The sequence below is a fragment of the Accipiter gentilis genome, chromosome 12 (genome assembly GCF_929443795.1).
Source record: "Accipiter gentilis chromosome 12, bAccGen1.1, whole genome shotgun sequence".
NCBI classification, from domain to species: Eukaryota; Metazoa; Chordata; class Aves; order Accipitriformes; family Accipitridae; genus Astur; species Astur gentilis.
The window spans coordinates 23796254-23818155 of NC_064891.1; the positions used below are offsets into that span (position 1 = coordinate 23796254).

The window sequence follows — 21902 nt, forward strand, 5'->3', positions numbered from 1 at the left end:
ATAAAGGAATATTTGCAGGACCGAGGTTTAAATATTTGCTCCTCATGGCTTGTGGTTCTTTGCATGTACTAAATCTCAAAGATCTTTCTCACCCAGAATGGGTATATAACAAGGTATCAAAAATTGAGCGGACGTTTTTTCTTTTGTTTTAACATCTTATAATAAATAAAGCAATTTTACCACATTCAGGAGCATATTCTGTATTGGAGATGATTACATACCAGAGCAAGTTCATGAAAATCAAGTTTATGTTTTGTACAACTGCAAATGTACAAGGCCCAAATCCTCATAATTCAGATTACCAGGTTACATCAAGGAAGGCAAAGGGAATACAGGTCCCATCTTTTTTGCTAAGTGAAAAAAAAAGTAAAAGCCATTGCATTTCCAGAGGAAATGTAGGATCAGCGGATCCCTAAACTGTGCAGTATCATTTCTCAGAGATCGTCTTGACCATTACTCAATTCCTTTTGAAGATGGTCTTGCAGGCAGCCCCAGAAGACTGAGGCTTTGGTGCACCATGTCCACAAGGTCTGTGCACCATCTTCATAGACATAAATATTCCATCTTCTTCTTTTCATATTAGAACTGCTTTGACCCCAGAGACAGGGGATCTTCTGTGATTGTGGATGCCTGATCGCCATCCCTGAAGAATGTCAGCCCATCTACAATACAGCTCAGCTCTCACACCTTCTACATCCTACGTTCTCACAGGATTTTCTTTAGCTAACCCAAACAGGTCATCTGCCTTGCATGTGGTTAGAATGTGATGAACTTTTCTGTTTCATTAAACTGATCATTACACTGTTGCTCCTATGTATTAATGGTGCTGGAACAGATTTAAATCCCCTTTGTTTCCATGTAACCCTAAAATGGATTTTCTACTTTCTAAGTGGGCTGTGATCCAAATCAGGAATTGACCATAACCTGGAGTTAGATGCTATCTCAGCGTGATATCAGATATTCACTTTGGCTTACACAGTTTGCAATAACATACACCAAGAACTAGCTGGAGCAGGAATGCAAGTCGCATATTAACTGAGCATCCTCAGCAGTGCTTCTCAGAGAACAAATTATTATATCTAGAAGAAAATATTGCTTTCTAAATGCTGGACCAATTGCTGGGGAAAACTGGGAGCTGAGAGGAACAGATGGTTCTCTCTCAGGCCAGGGAAGACTGAAGGGAGGCAGTAGGATTCAGAGCAAGTGGAAGAAACCTAATATCTGAACTCTCCTTCCCTCGTCTTCCTCTCCTCCCCCTCTGACTAATGCTTGTTTGGAATAACTAGTATGACTGCAGAAGTCACCAAAAGAGTACCAGAGTCCAGTAAGAAAGCTTTCAGCCCATGAGAATTGCACTCAGGGAGCCACACTTGATCCACCCAAAATGCTCAGGAAGTGAAAATGGGTTTCTGGAAGAAAAGAATTACTTATTGGTTTAGCCTTGGATCCTTGCTCTGGAGCTGACATCAGAGGTCAGATTAGACACAGGCTTCTGTATCCTCCTTCATTTAAGAGGTGCCTATAACGGAGATTTAAATAATCTCTTCTTCCCTGAAAATTATTTTTAATATCAGATAACCAATATATCAGCTGTTTTACAAAATAATGTTTCTACAGACATAGCTGTGTCAACTACGTATATCTATGAAGGTGGCTGACTTGATTTTCTAATCAGGAAGTTTTTTAAACATGATTCCTTGCTCTAAAAGGTGATCAGTTTAAGATCACCATTGCAGAAGTGAAAGTTTCCCATTTACTAGCTGGCAGTATAGTCAGAATATGCTTTGAGCTGACTAGATGTATTATCACCTGTCAGCTATTTAGAGCTCCTATTAAGTTAGAAGATAGACCCGCACTGAGTCGGGGAAAACTACATCTGCTTCCAGACATCAAACTGACATTTCCTGGAAAGAAAACGCCCCACCTGTTCACTATAGTCTTTGGAGCTGCCAATAGGGCAAGCAGACATTATTTTCAGGATAACCAACTGAAAACAGATTAGCGAGTATGAAAACTCCAGTACGTTACTTGGGACTGGAAGCATTTGTATTAAATATGGCACCTGCTGGAGACTATTCAAGAGAACAAATCAGATACAGGAATAAGGCCAGTAACAATGACTCTGGGGGGAAAAATGCCCTGAAATAAATGGATTCCCATTTTCCTAGTACTTTGACTAGAAACTGTCTTCTCATTGATGCCTAGCACTTTCTTACATCGTGGCCAATTTTTTATTGATCTATGAGTCTATTAATCCCAGAGCCTGGTTTTATGGGATGTAGCAATGAAAAATAACTGCAGGTAGGCAGCTTCTTATGACTCTGTGGATAATTTCTCATACTCACCAACCAGTATTAAGATGTAATCAGGAACTCAAACAATCAGATCACTAAAACCATTGGTTCAAATTTCTTAATTTGAATTATATCTTCTGAAATGTCTTTCCTGTTAATGAAGGAAGGAGTTTGCTAAGCAACAGATTCAGCATTTCTTCTTGTGATTGAAACCCTGAGAGCAGTTATAAATACTAGGAAGTGGAATGCCTGGGCCATAGAAGATAGTCAGCAATTTGATTCCTGTTATATTCAAAATTTCCTTTGGCATCAAGGGAACTAGCTGTAAGCAATGTTTTGCCTACAGTACCCAAAGCAAATGCAAGCAGGAATTTTAGCAGGATTACAAAGCATGTAGCGTATATTGATTTCAAAGACAGGCAATTTATTCACTAAGTATTTTGAATATTTTTAAACAATTTAATTTTTAAACATTACAGAAAACCAACATAAATGCATGTATGAAAACTAGTACATTAAATAGTTAGAGCAGGCAAAAAGAATATAAATAGGTGTGTGGTAATAAGCAGTAAACATGTTTCAAGAGCCAAGAAAGTAGGATTTAAAGAATTTCTATTTTCATAAAATATAACTTACTTTTAGGGTTTTAGAAATCAATCTATGGATTGATGTGGATGTCACATTCTAAGGACTGCAAACATGAATCACAGATTAGACAGTACCAAAGTTCTGGACTGTAGACATGAAGCTACATTTGTTTTTAAAGCAAAAGGCCTCTCTAGTACAATTACCTTCCCTCCCCCCAAGCCTCGTTTTTCTTAAAATTATCAGGAAGATACTAAGCTATCTCCAGATATCTATCTGGTGGTAATTGTGATGTTAAAAACCAATTCTTATTTTGAAACCCTATCTTGCTTACAGCTTCACCGTTCTGAGTAACCTGTTCTTTGTAAAATTGCAATTTTGGTTTCTAAGGGATCTGATTTCAGGGTCATGCTTGTATCATTCCCAACAGAATTTTGAAACACAGCTCTTCTTTCTGTGGAATTCCAAAGTTTTTAAGTTATTTAAACTGTATGTGTTTGTATATTTGCTGTAGACATCATACAGTGCAGCAATTTCACTGAGGTAATTACGGTCGTCTGAAGTCAAGGCTTTTTTGCAACCGCTAAAGTAAAACCTGAATGCCTTTTAGAATTTGCTCAGAATTTTCTTCTGCTGTCTCCTCTGAACTGAGAAAAATGTTAGCAAATCAGTTGATTTACTGATTGCATATCTATGCCAGTAACCACAAAAGCTGAAATTTAAATTTTCCTTTTGTATATAATGTTTTAATACAGTGACTAAAGGTGTTCTTACTCTACAGTTCTTCATAAAGAACTGCATGCATTTTACTATTTTATGAAATCCTTATTCAAGGGACCTCTCAAAAGGTAGGCAATAACTATAACAAAACCCACATATTTTGCTGGTATGTCTAATGAATGGACTAGTAGTGTTGTTAGTAAATGTGATAATTTCATTCTATTTCCTGTTCAGGACATGAATTTAATTCAATATTCTTGTAACTAAAGACAGATTTTTTTTTAAATTAAATTAACTTTCCAGCATTCTGGTTAATTTGCAAGCAAAAATGATTTTCACTCATTTTTTTTATAGCACAGATTTCTGCATGTAACAGTTGGGACACAAATTATGTCCAGAGTATTTGCGGAGTAGGACAAATATTTCTTGTTCTACCATGAATTCATCAACAATGTTTCTCAGAACTTTAAATCCCTAATTCAAGGGCAAAACTCCAGCTATATTCATACTGGAATTCTCTATGACCTCTTTGAAAGATCCTTACAGACCTTTAAGATACCTGGAGTTTATAAACTCTCTAACAAAGGCTGACTTGACTCTGGTTTTCAGTTAGGATTCATGTTCTTGGCCCACTAGGTTGATAAGTAATTCCATTAAATAATGTAATTGCAAATAAAAAAAAAAACCTCTTTATGATATTATTTGATTATCATTCCTTAGAAAGGATTATATCTTGCTTCATGATAAGCAGCAAATGACAATCCAGTAATAAACAGCAGTTAAGACAACATAAAAATATTTTTGGCTGTTATCTTTGATATTTTTAAAATTTGTCTTGGTTCACAATGAAATAATGATACTTCAGTTAAGCAGTACTTCAAAAAAGTGACAGCTTGATTAAAAATTTTCTATTTTATATTGAAGGGTTTGAAATTTGTATTTCAAATACATTGAAAGAGATTTTTAAACAAAAAAGTATCACTGAAGAATACTGACATCTTTCACTCAGAGGATGCCGAAAAACGGATGCCAACTACTTCAGTCAAATATAAAAATATTTAAAAAATCAGTAGCTGCACTCTCCTTAAACAATTTGATGTGATAAAATAAATAATAATTAGATATGTATAACATTCATATGTTATATATTTATACATAAATGCATATATGTACGTACATAGATATACAATTCTTTATTTCTCATTATTAAAGTCTTTTGGAAAGTTTGTTCTTAGCAGATGCATTATGTTGTGGTTTTTTTCAAAAATTGAAAAAGAAATGCTACACTAATACTAGCCCTCACAAGTTGCAATGAGTTATGTTTTACATTTAAGAAATATCAGTTTAGTCTAGTAGATGTAGAACAGTTTAGAAGTTATCCTAAATCTGCATTTCTAGGGCTCTAGATAATCCTAGAACACTTCAAAATGGTTCAGACTTCACATTGCTAATACATGCCTCGAATAATTTCAGTACTTAGTGGTATTTTTCCATAATTTTACCTTGGGCATGTCTCTGCATCTTTTGAGCAAACTTTCAGATGAACAGGCTTGAGTGATGCATAGCCTATTTGAAAGTCAATATGAAGTTTTCATGCTCCATTACTTGTGTTTCAGTGAGCTCAGTTAATCAAATCAGGAAACAGAAATAAAACTGTGAGATTTAATTGACTAGTCACAAACATGCATACAGGTCAGATTTCAAACTCCGACTTTGCAATGTGATGGATGAAATTTTAGAAAACTGCAGCCGCTCCAAGAACCTCTTAAACACAAAGTGAGACAAGGGTTGACTTTTCTTAAGTTATGGGATATATTTAATAGCCAAATTATTACTAACTCAAGTGCCACATCCACAGACTCATATGAAAATAGGACTAGAAGAGATGTGACATCTCCCATTTGCCTTGTTCTAAAGAGTTTTCAAACACTGTTTTCACTTTTTATGAAATAAAATTCTTCCTTTCTGAGCAGTCAAGCTGTCATTTCCAAAGTTTTAAAAGGAATTTTAGGCTGAATTTTACTTCAGATTCCTTTGATATCCAACACAGCTGAGGAAGATAAGGTGTGCTCTAATGTGAAATGCCCCATAGTAAAAAAACCACAATTCTCACCTTACGTGAGGCACTAGGATGTCACTGCATTATCTGCAACTTCTGCAAACACTCGTGTTGATGTGCAGCTTTTCTGTCCTGCCACATAACCTGCAAACATTTAGAAAATAAAGGCCTCACAGTAGAGAGCTTGAGCTTTCATTTGTGAGTCCAAATGCTGCATTCCAATATGAGACAGCTTTACAATCCCCTGAACTATAGCAAGCCATACTGCCAGACTAAGACAGACGAAGAAGTAGCCTTGCAAAAATGCAAAGGAAAAAACGTAAACATACAGTCAATATAGCTATCCTAGCCCACTGGGCATATATTGTTGGTCACAGCATGGATCTGACACTGTGGGGTATATTTACAGCATGGGGTATGGAGAACTACACACACAAACAATCGTGAGAACAGTATATTTTTTCTTATGTGAAATGCATTGAAAATTGACCCTGTTGGGATGTAAATGGGGAATTGGATTGTTGTGGAAATTCTACTGGTTTCTGTGTTTTTAAGTGTTGAATTTTCTTTTTAAGTGATCAAAAGTGTCTTTGAGTCACAACAGTCAAAGATGGCAAAGACCACATATTGCTCTAATTCTGGTCTTCACGACATCTTGCAGAGATTAATGCTTGAAAGATATTATTAGAACTTTTTGTTCCTTTATCCCAAACTGACACCATATGAAAAGCTTGCCTTGATAGCTCTTCAATATCTTCTCTTTATTTTCGAAGCTATAGCATGTAAATTAAACTGGGAAAAATCACATCAAAGCTAAAAGAAAGAGCTAATATGCACCACATACAGACATTTAAACACCTGCCATATCCTTTCTTGCTCAGGTAGTAGAATAATCCCTCTACCCCTTGAAGTGTGAGTGCTTCAGCCTTCCATTTTACATTGCTTCCTCTCTGCTTCTTTCTTTCCCCAAGGAATTTCTGAGTCCATGTTTACAAAGCTTCTTCTCACATACATGATAAGACTGAACAATATTACAATTCTCTTAATCACAGGACACGGTATATTCAGGGCCTTCTTATCACAGTTTAGTCTAGCAGCGAAAGGAAATGTTGATGGAATTGCATCTCTTCTGAATATCACCAGGAAACCATCCCTGGCAGAGATTCTTTACACCCGTGAGATAGCTAGTGATGAGTAAACAGACTGCTGTGGACATCCACCAGCACATCATAAGGGACTGATCTACATCACCACTGAACACTTCCATTGACTTCTAGAGGCTCTGGTAGTAAACAGTGGGTTTCTAAATTAGTTTCTCAAGGAAAGACTTTTCTTCAAAAACCTTTTGCAACCTTACTTCTCCATTTGAATTAGCCACACTAAGCCCATTGCTGTATTACCAATATAGATAATTTCAAGGTATATATATATATCTCCAACAAGCACAACAACGTTAAGTTTTTGTGGTATTGCTTCTTTGTTGCAGTAAAACATTGCAAAAAAGTCTTATTTTACAGCAAAAAACCCCAGACCATGTCCCGGTTCCATAGAGGAACAAGACTTCTGTAAAAGATAAAGTAAAAAACTGTGTCCTTCCTTTAACTATCAAAAGGAAATATTGTACCACAAGCCTAACAGAGAAAAGCTGACTCTATGTTATCATTGATAGTGTAATACAGCTTAGTATTTATTTCAAGGTGCTCACACAGCAAAATAAAAGGATTGATCAATCACCCATGCCTTTATTTAAATAAGGAAACCATGCTTTCTTTCACCTAAAAGCATTTCAGAAAAGTGAATTTTATATACTGTCCCATTTTCAAATATTGACACTGGGATATATGGAAAGTTGAAATGCTTGCGAAACACCACAGAGACAAAATTCAATGTGAATTAAACATTGATGTCCTGACTCTTTAACCAGTAAAGCAATATGAATACAAGAGCTGCCAAATAAATTGAGTAGGAAGATGCATTTTCATATAGTCATTTTTCCAAGGGGAAATTAATATTATCTTCCATTTTCCAGTTAAAAAATACAGTGAAGATTACTCATCCCTAAAAGAGATGTTAGCACACTAGTTACTGGTAATATAGGAGCAATAATAGTTGATATAAATGCAGAAGTGTTATGAAAACATGCCTTGTATATCAATGATATGAAAAAAAACTGTTGTTTTTCAGAAAGTTTCAAAGCTTAATTCCTGCTTATTTAAGCACATGTACAATTTTTATACTTAGATTAGAGGTTAATGGTACACTGCACCAGAATCCATAATTTACAGATATGGTATTAATATATGCTATGGGAACTTCTGAATTAAATACAATCACTGTTGAAGGATTATTTATCCTGGCTTAGATCTTTACCAGATAGTAAAAGCCCTGCCTACAGATGAGTTGGCAAGTGGGTGTTCACTGCTTCACAGTTACCCGCTCAAAGCTCAATGCATCTCAGAAGCCACAAAAACACACACAGTAAGCAAAAAGGGGGTGTATGAATCCTGTAGTGTTTATGAGTATTAATGGTGGAACACAAAATAAATTTCCAGGGCTATCCAGAGCTAAAGTTCTTATTGGAAGAGGAGTGTCTGAGCTACAGAAAGTCCTCCTTCAATAGACTAATGTCTTTTCAAGGCAACTACTGCATCTCTCTTGTCAACCAGTTTAATAACTGCTGTAACTCAAGAAGATGCAATACTCTGGTCACTGAGCAAAAAAGTTTGAAAGCCCTGCAGAGGTAGATCTTACCATATACATCATAATCTCATTTGAAAATCTATTTTTGTCTCCTCCACTGTTCTTGTCTAAATTATAATCAAGATCTGACAGACCGATACGCTATCAAAGATCGGAATAAGCATTTTAAATGAAAAGTCATTACCTAGAATATTGACTAGCATGAGAGCACTTAAATACTTCAAGTCTTGGCAGACTTCAGTAATCTCACAAAAATGGCACCTGTCTTCACGTGTTGTATACCAGCCTTGTTGCATTAAAATCAATGAATTTATGGCTATTCCCAGCAGACAGGGATCTGGCCCAAAGAAAGTATAATTCAGCTTATCATAGTACCAGTTCAAGCACAGTTAAAGACAGTGCTAATGGCACATCAAAAACAGGGAAAAGCTTTTGTATGTTTGCTTTAAAAGTGCCTTTTATGTCTGCAGGTAAAAAAAAAAAAAAATAAATAAATCCTTTTACATTTCGTTTTCAGTCAGAGGCTTACAGCTGTTAGAATCATGAATTATTACTTATGAAAATATGGTAATGAAAAAATAGTTTAGAAACAGATCCTGCAACTTAAAGTTCGAGTGAGATAGAAAGTTAGTTTTTGAATAATAATTTCTTCAGCACAGCAGCTGTCATGAGGACACTTGTGAGAAGTGACGGGAGAAGGAGACTATCTTGTTAACACATCAAGGATGAGCACAACTGTCTTAACTTCAATCCAGTGCTCTTTTCATCTGAATGCAGCACAAGAACACTAAACGTTCTCCGGACAAGGGATGGCTCCCACTCTCCTCTGCCACTTATTCCTTCCTTCCACCAATCTTCTGCTTTATATACAGATTTGAAAAATAATCTATGCTTGCAGAGATGGATCTTTGTCTTTCATTGTCCCTAAATTCCACATTTTTGTGCAACCTACAGAGTGCTGTCTTTGGGCCAGCATCCTAGAAACAGGTTTAGAGCCTAAATGAACTGCAGGAAATTCCCATGAAGGTGTGAACCGACAAGATTTTGGCCTTGAGTTTCTAACATACAGCTTGGCCATTACATGTCAAAGGGGAAAGGGTATAACAAGTGTAAATCGTGGACCATTCCCCATACAGACTTCAGTCTGACACTTGACTCCAAGCTTGTTACAAGGAAAGCTCTTCTTATTCTGACGTTAAGGAACCAAAAACCCAGCCTGCTACACTCTTCATAGTTTTTTGGAGGTTTTTAATTTATTTTTTCCTTTTATTTTCACCTCTCTCCTGCTCACACAATCCCTGACTGCAGTAATTGTCCCTTTCTCAGTGGAATCATGCCCTGACACGCGCTACATGTATCAGCTTAGACTTTGTAGTAGCACTATACCCTCAATGCTAGCACAACCCAGGGAGGCAGCCTTCTCTCCTCTATCCTTTTCACTTCCCCTCTTTAGCACACACACTGAGGATTCTTTGTGCACATCCAGATTCATTTGCATGTAAATGTGGAGTTCCTCTGCCGACGATTCTGAGGCAGAAGTGGCAGAAAAACAGCTCTGCCCCTGGACTTGAACCTTCAAACAGATGACAACTGAAAATGCCCTTCTTAATATTAACACACACAGAAAAAATGTTACCGGTTAAGTGTGATGCTCATTGCTGAATTAGTAGGTTTTGTGTTGGAAACTACCAAAAACTAAGGATTTTATCTCATCCTATGGAAAGCCAATAGGCAAACTAACTTAATTTTGGAAAGTATACATCTGTTCTTTGGTGGCAGGGGTGGTCGTGGTGGTAAATTTGTTTGCGGAGATGCATATACCACATATACAGGTTCTAGTAGATGATGCGGAAGGTGCAACACCTTTGTGCCCTTCATTACATCAATATTCTTCTGTGGGGTTGAAATTTTTACCTGATTTCTTGGATCCATCTTTTCGATCCATGAGAGTGTGCATGGTAGTGGCACAGTAATTTGGTTCTTCACTTTTGCACCAAGAGGAGGAAATAATGTGAAAGTCATTTCAATTGTTTGATGCTTTTTGATGCTTCTTACAGCAGCAGTGGAACCTGAAGAAGAGGAAAAAATATATAATGACCAATATCTTTCCTCTGATATATATAAAAATGCAATTGACATTCACAGTAATAAGCTGTACAGATAGATTTCCTTTTATTACTTAACTGAAACACATTAGGATGGAACTGTGAACTTCTGCAAGTTAAAAGGTTGAGATGTATGTAGGCTTATAAGCTGTGGAGCTGCTGGATGTGATTAAAAAACAGGACAAGGGTTTCCAGTTTGGAAAGATTTAATTGATTACTGTTCTAATACTTCAGCTAGCTCAACATGCAGATGTGTTCTATAATGACACTCACTAAATAATACGTTTCAATCTTTTCCGAGTAGAGTCCAGCAATAGGCATGACTAAAATTTTCAAAGGCATTCAGAACTTAATGGGAGATGAATATGTAATTATTCTCCAGCCCCTCTGAAAATCTCAAGCTTGATTCTTACTGTTTATTGATCACAAACTGTAGCACACCTGAAGTTAGACCATTAAATTAAATGGTTAAATGAAATATTTGTTAACAGTACCCTATTAAAAACCAGAAGGAGCTAAAATTTCAAGTAAGAAGCTGTTCTCACCACGCTTTATACACTGATCTTCAACAGCAGCTGATCATAACTTATTTTTAGAAATGGAACAACTCTGACATGAAAAAGGAGTCCATAAAGGAGTCTGATCCTGTAAGTGTACCTCATGCATGTCCTTCTACTGCACTCAGGAAGCATGAGTCCTCATGAGACCAAGGAGCTTTGGCACTCACACATGGAGGGCTCACTTCCTTGGAAGATATAGACTTGTTCCTGACTGCAGGAACACTGAAAGCAATGTACATTTCTGGATAAGACCTTTCTGTAGCAACAATCAGAATAACCTCTCCAGAAGCGTGTCAGGGATGGGCATGGGGTGGGAGCAGTTTTCCCTTCTGATTAACATCCAGCTGCAACCTGTGTCCAGGATGCTGATACTGATGCCTAGGGTAAGAAGACCTGTTGCATCCTTTAGAAAAGGGAAATGAGCCAAACGCCTTATAGCACTGCATTGCTAGCAGTCTTGGTCTTTAACCACTCGGGCTATATCTGAACCTATGCCTGGAGGTGAAAGAATCTAAGGTCAGTTCAGCTCTGAACTTCCAATGTTTTGTTGTTACAGTTCAACAAAACCACTTTGTGTTGCATTCGTTTCTGTATAAAATGAAGTGAATGTCACACCTTTTTGTCATACCATTTTTATTTAACAGGTTTTTTTCTATACCCATTAGTTTAAAAAGTTATAACAAGGCAAATCATTTATCAAAGTGAAAAATGCTGTACTCCTTGAGCAAGGAAAGGGGAGTCTAAATAGAATGTCCCTGCTCTTAAATTAATGGAACCATCTTACATTTAATATTTTCTCTTAAGTAGTTATGTAAGCACTCCAAGATCATTAATGAAGAAGTACAGAATCACAATTTACAGCTGAAGGACAAAACTGTTAAAAAAGTGTTTCAGAATCATGTCATCGAGTGATACAGTCTAGGAAAATAAATGTAAGGATCATTGATCTCCGATATCACAATTAAATGTACAAAACACATGACAAGGAGAAAGGACAACAAAGTTCATTTAAACTTGACTTGGAACCTAAGATGCAGGACTAATCAAGCAGAGGTACTAGGGAAGAGTAAGGTTTATAAACAAGAAGCGCTTTCATTTTAATATAAATAATTTTTAAAATAGATATTTGTCACTATTCCAATTTTAAATAAGAGTAACAGTTAATAGCTATTTATAAAGACAATTAATTTGTGTGCAACATCTCCAAATGTACCATTCACCACTTCATCTGCTGGTATTGTGATACGTTACATTTCTGTCCCCTAGAATCACTGCCGCAGTTCAGTTGTCCTTTGTAAATTCAGCTCTCACTTGCCATCCAGACACTAATACACACATTCCTAGCCTTCTTCCTAAAAAATCTGGTAGAACAGGCCCTCTTAAGTAATGCAATAACTGATCTTTTAATATACAATACATTTATTGCAACAAAAGAAAATTCACAGAAATCAGATGGAATTCATCCCAGCGAGCTAATGGAACTTGCAGAAATAGTGTTGGAGCCACTGGCTATTATTCTTCAGAACTAATGGAGAACAGCCAAGGTCCCAGAACTGGGAAATGACAAACCATATTACGTATTTTGAAGAGAAAAAAAAAAAAACCAGCCAACCTACCAGAGGAATTACAAAACAGAGAATTCAAATTCAAATTGCCAAGTTAGCTAGCAAAGCAGTTAGTTTGCAGCCTGCTACAAAGGCATGCTGAAAGCTGGGTGATAAACAATAGAAATAGGAATTGGCAAAGACAAAGCATGTCTATGATATAGATATTATTGGCCTCCTGCTCAGTGCTATTGCTCCTACTCAACCCCTTAGTACAATCAGGCTGCCTTAAGACACTTTCACATGCGCCAGCAAGTACAATAGTCACCCTTTATCAGACTTCAGGAGGAACAATCTACTGGTCTAATTCCTTATTGCTTCCCAGCACTTTGACAGAAAAACTTTATTTTGGTAATGTCCCTTTATACCGTTCAAACATTTTACAACATTAGACCACGTTGCATTTGTCAAATACTAGGCTTTAAATTGCATGCTGATTACACTAAAAAGACTTACAACATATAACAGAAGATGGAACATAGATCTATCATGCTCGTATGGGAATATTCCTGTATAGGATAAGGTCCACAATCTCATTAGTTACAAAAGCAGTTTAGGAACCAATTGCCAGGTTTTGATTTGCAGGGTTTTAGGAAGGTCATTTCCCTGCCAGTTACAAAAAGCTTCTCATGTTGAAAATCAAACAATAAAAATAGATTCCTCTTTGTTCCCACAGGACATGCGGAACTAGAAACCATCAAACACAGAAACACTTAGAACAGCCAGGTTTATCAGGAAACACACAAAAAATTATTCCCTGTTCATTTTAGCCCTAAAGTACTTGGATAAATGATGAGTTCATCTTTTCCAGAATACATCACAAAGTTCCAGAAAATAAATCATTTTCTCCATTTTAACAAACATATATATACCTCTTTCAAAAAATCCATCAGTTGAACTGTCTTCATTTGTAAAGCTTTAGATGAACATACATGCCTTTTTATGAACAATGAGACAAACCGTTTTACTTTTGCTTCTTCACTACCAATAGCCTTTTTTCTGGCATATCATAGCTTTCTGTATATTCCAGAAGTAAATTCTATATGTAGGCACTCAGTCTGGACTAGGGACTCACATCCTAACTCTTGCTGTTCTAATATATATAATGGAAAAAAGCATATAGGGAGTTCCTTTTGCAAACTGACGGAGGAAAAAAAAAAATCTTGTGTGTCTTAAAAGCAAGTGAGGCAGATAATCACAGCCATAAGCAAGGTCACAAAACAAAAGGAACACAGATACCTTACTAAGCTATTAAGAAGTGCAAATTCAACTAGGCAGACTTACGTTGCTGCTAACTTAACATCTTTTACCCCATTCCAGAAGCAGTGAGTGAGTGAGTGGTGTCCCTCCAAGGAATAGAGCAATTGCTCTGTAATTCTATGAAATATAAATACTTTCTACTACTGGAATCAGGTCTGTATCACCTGACCATAAAAGTCACAGCAGCATCTTTTACCTGCATTATTTCTCACTGCTCTTCAGAAATTCTCTAGTTGTTATAATTCATTTTGAAGACTTTACTTCTGTAAGCTATCCTGTATTCAATGCAAATACTAAAAAGTGCAGAGATATGTACACTTATCACTTATTTTCATACAAAATAATAATTATTATTATTTTTAATGTTAGAGAAAATAAGAAGCTAGAATGGTTAGAGCTGATTAGAATGACCAATAATACAATAAACGTAAGAATGCCTGCTTAGTTTGCTTACCATTAGTGCTGCATCTCTTTTGAAAACTGTACAGTGATGTATTTGTAAAAATGTATCCATTGTTGCTTGCTTTTTAAAATTTTATAATTATTCTCATCCTAGATTTTAATTTTTTCTTAAAATATGCCTTTGTTATTAGAAAACACAGGTTTACTTCTGAATATTCATCTGTATTTTCTGAACTATTATTCCAATCAAATACAAGGTATTACCATTTTTCCCTAATACTTGTAGTTATTCTATGTGTTATTTGCTTCAGAGGTAAGAAAGCAATCCACATCTGGTACTTCACACTGCATGCCACTTTGCATTTAATTTGTAAATAGATGAAAAAAAAAGTGGAAGCAGGAAGATCTACTTAAAAGAAACATAAACAGGAATGTAAGAGAGATCCAAGCTAAAGAGAGTAACATACAAGAAAAACAGATGCAGGCTGGGCTGGAATCTCGAAAGTGCAATCTCTTGATGATGTATCCTGGGATTTTATTTTGCTCCCCTCCATTGCTTTTCCTTCAGTTTTTCAATTCAAAATGTAAACAACCTGTGGAACCAAACAGAATCTTCAGTTAATTTTAAATTATTTTAAAATGTTCATCTATGGAACCAAAATGAGACCTTTAAAAGCTTTTGCTTCAAAGTAGAATAACATGGTATAACTGCTAGCTCTTTGTCCACTGCACAAAAAAGAAGCAGCAGAAAAAACGCTAAAATGACCATGAACCCCACACACTGTATTTAGAAACACATTCACAGGATGAAGGACTCCAAAAAATAATTGCCTGATAGTATTGGAACAGAAATCTAAGGAAATCCACAGAATTTGCCAAGTCCAGACCAGAGCTCCAGATATGCAGAGATACCAAGAATATAATAAAAAAAAGAAAGGGGGTGTGTGTGTGAGATTTCACACTAAAATTGTGGAAATTTTTTTTTTTCTTATGAAATTACCCTTTAAATCTTAAACCATGATTAAAAGTTTGGATTCTGTGTGAAATGCCATGCATAACTCTAAAATACATTTTCATATTCCATACAATGAGATAGTTGGAACAGATATACAATACTCCTCTAAATGGATTGTGCTTCTGAAGCTCTGTTAGAATAAACTTTACATTTATTTTCATCAACATGGCAGACTTGTCTCATTATCCAGATTCATATTTGTTTTCCAGAGGATTTCAGTTGTAAGTATTTGGTAGCCAACTCTGAAAAAAGAAAAAGTGCATCCATCACTTGCCTAATATAGATATATGACAGCCTGAGGTGCAATAAAGCTTGTATTGCCTCCGGTTTAGGAAGACTCTATTAATAACAGGTGGCAGAGCTATAAGTTAGATATATGTATTCTCCCAAACGACTGTCAACCAAAACTTTATAGAATATTACATATAAAAGAACTGTGTTCTGATATCATTACTAAGGTTGCAAAGTCAAATATTATTCCAGCATTAGAATCCCTTTTGCATGTGCATTATGATAAGGTCCTTAATTTCACGATCCACATGAGCCCTGTCTCCTTCACAGCACCAAGCTGACGGTGTTCACTTTATGAGCAGCTATTTGGTATTTTGTTCTCTCCTTTTTCAGTCTGTTGTTCCAGGAGTCGATTACCACACAGTACTCATGCTCTGAGCTGAAGATGGAATTAGTAATTTCCTCATGAGCTTCTTCATGGGACTCATCACAAGAGTATCAGATGTTCAGAGACATTAACAAATTTACCTTTGCAACAACCTGAGAGAGGAGTAGCTTTTATTATGGCCATTTTCCACATTTTCTTCTTCACTGCATAAGAGCTAAGGCACATAGGATCAGTTTTTTCACAGTTAAATAGGTACCCAAAAATGCATGAAAGAGCCTAATAGTTTTCCCCAAAGTGCTAAAACTCTTCATTTCCAGCACACAGGTGCCTTTGAAATTTCTTCTGTGAGACTATGCCCATCACTAGCCATGCAAATACATTTTTAAATCTGACCAAAACAGATTAAGGATGAGGGTATCCATGAATTGTGGGTTGGCACTCTCAGCCATTTTGGATCTCATCTTCAGAGTGTTTGGCATTCTCCTAACATTTTATATGCTTTGAACACAAGCTTCAAGCTGCAGCAGAAATCTAAACGTCAGTTGTAGCTCTGAAGCCTCAGCATTTCTGTGTATCAGTCATCAAGGTCCCAAGTCAGGCATCCAAAAATACTGAACACCTCTGCAAACACTTTTACATAAATGAACTATCAGCAAAAAAACTCTGTGGAGCTGCTGTGGGCAATTTTCAAATACTCTGTGTAACCATTCTTTCCCTGCAATTCTCATCATCATTTGCTACATACCTTCTTGCTTCTGCAAAAAATGGAGGAGTCTTGGCTGCCATCTCTCACCATAAACTCTGAATCTCTTGTACAGAATGGGACAGCAATTTCTCACAAATATGTACGTGATTGTGCAACTGAAGAACATTACACCATGTATATACGTAGAGGCTAATTTGCATGTGCAGTGCAGCTGATGTGCAAACTATAAATCACTTGACTTTGCAACTCCAGCAGGGTTCTTTTAGTGTTTTGTGGAGTTGTTGAGGGGCGGGGGGGGTGGGGGGTGTAACATTTAAGATATTAGAAATAACAAACAGAAAAAAAGTGCAAGACTGCCCTCATGATTCAATGCACTGACACTCCAGAGTTTTTAACAGGCACTGAGCCTTTTGATGTCCACATACACACAGGTGACCATTATCATCATTTCCATGATAAGAAGGCAGAATTCATGGCCTTGCCTTTGTGTTAGATGTGCCCAAATGAAACTTCAGGCTTCCACAGTCCTCAGAATAAAACTGCCACTTCAAGTCACTTCATTTCACCTATAAACATCATAGAAATCCAGTTCTGTGACTAAACAGATAGCCTTTTCTTAAGATAACCAAAGTTGGGGTTTTTATTGCTTTTTTTCTTTGACATATATGAGTTATCCTGAAATAAAGTTATACTTGTAGTAGTGATATAAAGTCAATAGAACTAGCTCCACACATGGAATCCAATCAAAAATCCAAGACCTGCAGCAATTTCTTCATTTGTTTTTGTCCTATCTTGTATAAATGACCTGAAATATTCCATCCTATAAATTCTTATATTACACTAGAGATGAGCTGGCTTTTTAGAATTATGTAAGTGGTAATCATGAAGTGTTGTAATTATTACATTAAATCGTCAAACTAAGATCTGTCATATAATAGGACAACAAAACTTGAAGGACATTAGAGGACATTTTTGTTCTTGTAAAAGTATTTGCTTATCACATCCATTGCAGACATAGATGTACAGAAGAAATAATAAATGAAGAGTCATAACTGAAAGCAATAGAGACTCCTGAATCCTCTAATAAATTTCCAGTGTATTGGAAGGATACTTCAATTGTTGGCTAACACAGAAACAGAGAGTAATCATAAGCATATCTTCACCAACACTGAAATATGTGTAAGGACAATAAAACTATATATATTCTTTTGTTCAACATCTTTGATGGAGAACTATCATTTAGGAATAATACATAATAGCTCTATAATGTATAATATATAATTATGTAAATAATTAGTATAATCTTGAGATGAGATGAGGGCTATTAGTGGCAGTGGATACTTTGAACCTTGCACATTTAGTCAAAAAGACCAATGACATCCAATCAAACTTCTTTAAAATTAATTGCAACAAACAATGGCAGCACAGCTGCTATTAGAATTATAATTGAGTTTAGGAGGGAAACAGCAGCTGAATGCAATGCCGATAATTAAGGAGCAAGCTTTTGTTAACACTATCAGTAGGGTCATGATTCTGCAGATTGTGAACTTATTATGGCTGAACAAACTAGTCTATTTTTATAACAGAGGTATATTTCTGCTTTTTATACCAATAAAGTATATTCTGGCTACAAGATAGCTGATCACTTATTTATTTAAGCTATCCATTTAGAGAAATGCTAAGCGTTTACAAAATCTAAGATTACCATGGAAACCTTATTCTTAAATGCTGAGGATTATGGGAACAATTGGTTATACAATTGGTTGGGTAAATAACAAGCCTGTAAGTATGACAAAGACTGTAGCTACAAAATTACATTAAGTAATTTATCTTTTTCAGGCTAATATACATTTTTTGTTAACCCAGCACTGAAAAGGAAGCAATATACCTTCCGTGGGTAAATAGTGAGAAGAAAACATTTAAAAACTTAACATTTATGATATGCAGACAGAAACTGCATAAATGCAAGTTCTTGTGGTCCTAACACCTAACTCAGGTGTTAGGGAATTACAAAACCCAGGACTGGGAATTACAGAAGTGATCTAAAATTCGTATTTCCTAATGTGTGTTGACTACTCTCGGAATAAAGGTTACCCATGTAGAAAAGACAAACAAGAGTCACCAAAGGATTCAAAGTCACCCTGAGCTTTGGCAACACAGTCAGGCAATGAGAGATGCTTGACCATTCATAACCAAGAGTCAGGGTTCCAGAAGTGGAAAGGAGGTCATTAAAATGCCAACAACATACATGCCATTAGAAATATTACTGTTATAGTATCATATTGTCATAATAACTGGTAGTCTTTAAACAAACTGAAGAGTGTAGGTCTACCAAAGATGTTGTTATCACCATTATAGTAGTGACCCCTTTAACTCATGTAGGATGGACTCAGGATCTTTGTTTTAAGACAATCGTGCTGACTACATAGGTCATTTCACTGGCAAATCTAAATTTGTTAGGGACAAGTGAGTAATCCTGCTTTGGAATCTCATTGACCTCAATGTGTAAATAAAGCAAACAGAATGTGTCTGACTGGCAGCAAGCCATTACTGTGCTATGTGCAATAAAAACACTAGTATGTCTAAGTGATTTAAAAAATATGCTTTGATATTTCGACCTGCTGAAAATTCTATTTTTGACCCTGCAACCTCCTAAAATAATATAACAAACAACTTTTAAAAAACACTTTAACATTACCAAACATTTGCCCATGGCAAAGTCATTTGCAGGTTTTGCATTCCTGGTTCTGAACCTTCTAAGGTCTTATTTCACCTGACTGTGGAAAGAGTAAGCAAAAACTTGTCCTGATTTGAAACTATTTTTATCTGTTTCTTCAGGAAATCCACTCCCAGCCTTAATATAGAGAAGCTTAATTTGGTTGTCATTACAATGGAACTCAAATGTGCTTCTGTAAGACTCAAGAATGGTATCATTTCTGCCCAGTTCCTTTTAAGGGAATCTGGAAAAGAACAGGTATCAGCCAGGTATAAAAACATGCCTTTCTGCTCATATGCACAGCATGTTGTGATCTCTTTACTTGCAGATTAGCTCTCGTCATCTGCCAGCAGAAATCTGAAGCACCTTTCAAATTTTATAAAAAGTAGTGTTGATAATTTACTAAAACTTTCCTAATACTCTCTTCACATTTGCAGTGGGAGTAAATGCATGGGTGTATACCTAGAAACTTAAGAGACAGAGTCAGATGGAGGTGAAACACACTTGCGGGTTTTCAAAAGCACATTGTAGTGGTGACTATTCAAGCTAACATCTGTTAAAGAATTATGATAGCAGAATCGGAGTATATCCCAACTTTCACTCTATTTACAAAGGAAATTTCGGAGGAAATTTGGCTAATATCACCTATACCCTAACTGTAGATAGCAGGTTTGGTATCCTACAGAATTAAGATCCCTCACTTCAAGTGGCCACCAGTATTTTCAAGATGACCATAGTTAAGGACCACTTTCCTGAAAGGATTCTAAAAATTAAAAGAAATTGGAGTCCCAGACTTCCCTGTTGTAGGTAAATTCTGGAACACTCTTTTAAAATGGGTAGTTTTTCTAATTTATCTTTTTAAAAGTGCTATCTAGTCCAGCTGAAGAGCAGCCTGAATGAGGATCTTAAAATTTTAGGAATTCCATATCTAGTAAATGTAAGGAATTATGAAAATAACTAATGGACTAACATTTATTTTCTGGACACTTCAGAAAATTGGTGTGATTCAGATGTGAATGGGGCAATGGCACATAAAACGTGAAGCTAACATTTTTCTAAAGGCCATTAATAAATATATCTTTTTAGCACCTTTTTACTGGAATATCTGGAAGCTTTCCTCAAGATTCCCAGATTTCATTAAGGCAACAGCACTGGGGACCTGTCCCTACAAAGCAAGGCCTGTGCTCCTAATCAACCTCTATAGTCATCATTTCACAGTCTGCCACTTCAAGGACTTGGAGCATAACAGAAAATCAACAATATCTCCTTTTAGCAAGAAATCTTTTTCTACTAATTTAAAATTAAGGAGCGTTGCTATGATTGTGTACGTTGTTATGATCACCACTGAAGACAGTGATGCAAAGCAACAAGCAAGCTAGAGTTGCACTGTTTTCCAACTTCATTAGATACTGCTCTAACGCAAGGCTGATATATTTGAATACTTTAACAGACAAAGCTCTCTGAGAGAAATATGCTGCTCACCAACCAATTAAATCAGCTAGCTTTGAACATCTTTACATGTCCTTTTCTCTTCAGTTGGATATGGTTTTTACAGTTCTTCAGTGATAATAACAATTTCAAATACTTTGCACAAGTTTTGCTGTTGGAGTGTTTGCCAGAGGCAATAAACTGCTCAGACCAAACCCTCTTCATTCCTGTTACAAACTCCTAGTGTCTTCTCCATAGTACCATCATAAAACAGCAGAGCATTCAAACAGACATGTCCAAAATTCTCCTACTGAAATGTCTTCTACTTTTATATGATAGCCTGATTCAAAGTGCAAATGTTTCCTGTTTACACTGACTACAGTTACGACAAAATTAATGGAAATCCAGCATTTCGATGAGAAAGTAATTTTCAAAAGAATAAACAGGAGTGCTTTTTTCCCAACACAAAAGAGAAAAAATGACCAGTCTTGCTAAATAAATACGCTTGTAAGACTTAATCTGCTGTAGTGGATGCATGCACGGCAGCTTATGAACTTCTTGGTAGAGGCAGAAGTGTCTAGAAACAGAATCAACGCATTTGCAGGTTCTACCTAACAGTTCACTGCCTACTTCAGCTGGCCTGATGTCCCATCATCAAAAGCTAGGTGAATATCACCTTTTTTTTTTTTTTTTTTTTTTAACAATTCTCTCTTCAATTAAGAATGCAGGTTTAGGTCTCCCATTCTTGCAGGGACAAAAATCCACAGTAAGAGTCAACAGAAGACAATTTCAGCAGTGTAAAAATCTGCAGTTTTAGATTTCTTTCTGTCTTGTCTTCCACTTTCTTCTTTGGAGAACTTTGAGGGGCTGTGATTGAAAGGACTATCATGTTGTGGATAATTTATACATGGAGGAAACTTACTTCCATTTTGCACAACCGCAGTGAATGTCCTGAGGCATGGCATTATCTACTGGCATCCCAACACCGGATGGTCAGGGCAGAAGCAGCATTTCACTTGAATAGATACCAGAGAAAAAAGAATTAGGTCTTCAGGATTTTCATTACCATGAAAGCATGATTTCTAATAATGCAAGAGGGATAAAAACCAAGCCTGATTTCCTTTGCTGT

The 21902-nt window shown here is 36.2% G+C and overlaps 1 protein-coding gene across 1 annotated transcript in view; it reads right to left on the reverse strand.

Moving 5' to 3' along the window:
- IQCM (IQ motif containing M) overlaps positions 1-21902 on the reverse strand; it is a 121960-nt gene that overhangs the window by 14099 nt on the left and 85959 nt on the right. Inside the window, 2 exon segments of the mRNA XM_049815576.1 lie at positions 10273-10314; positions 10317-10427. Of these exon segments, the coding sequence (XP_049671533.1) occupies positions 10273-10314; positions 10317-10427 (153 nt within the window).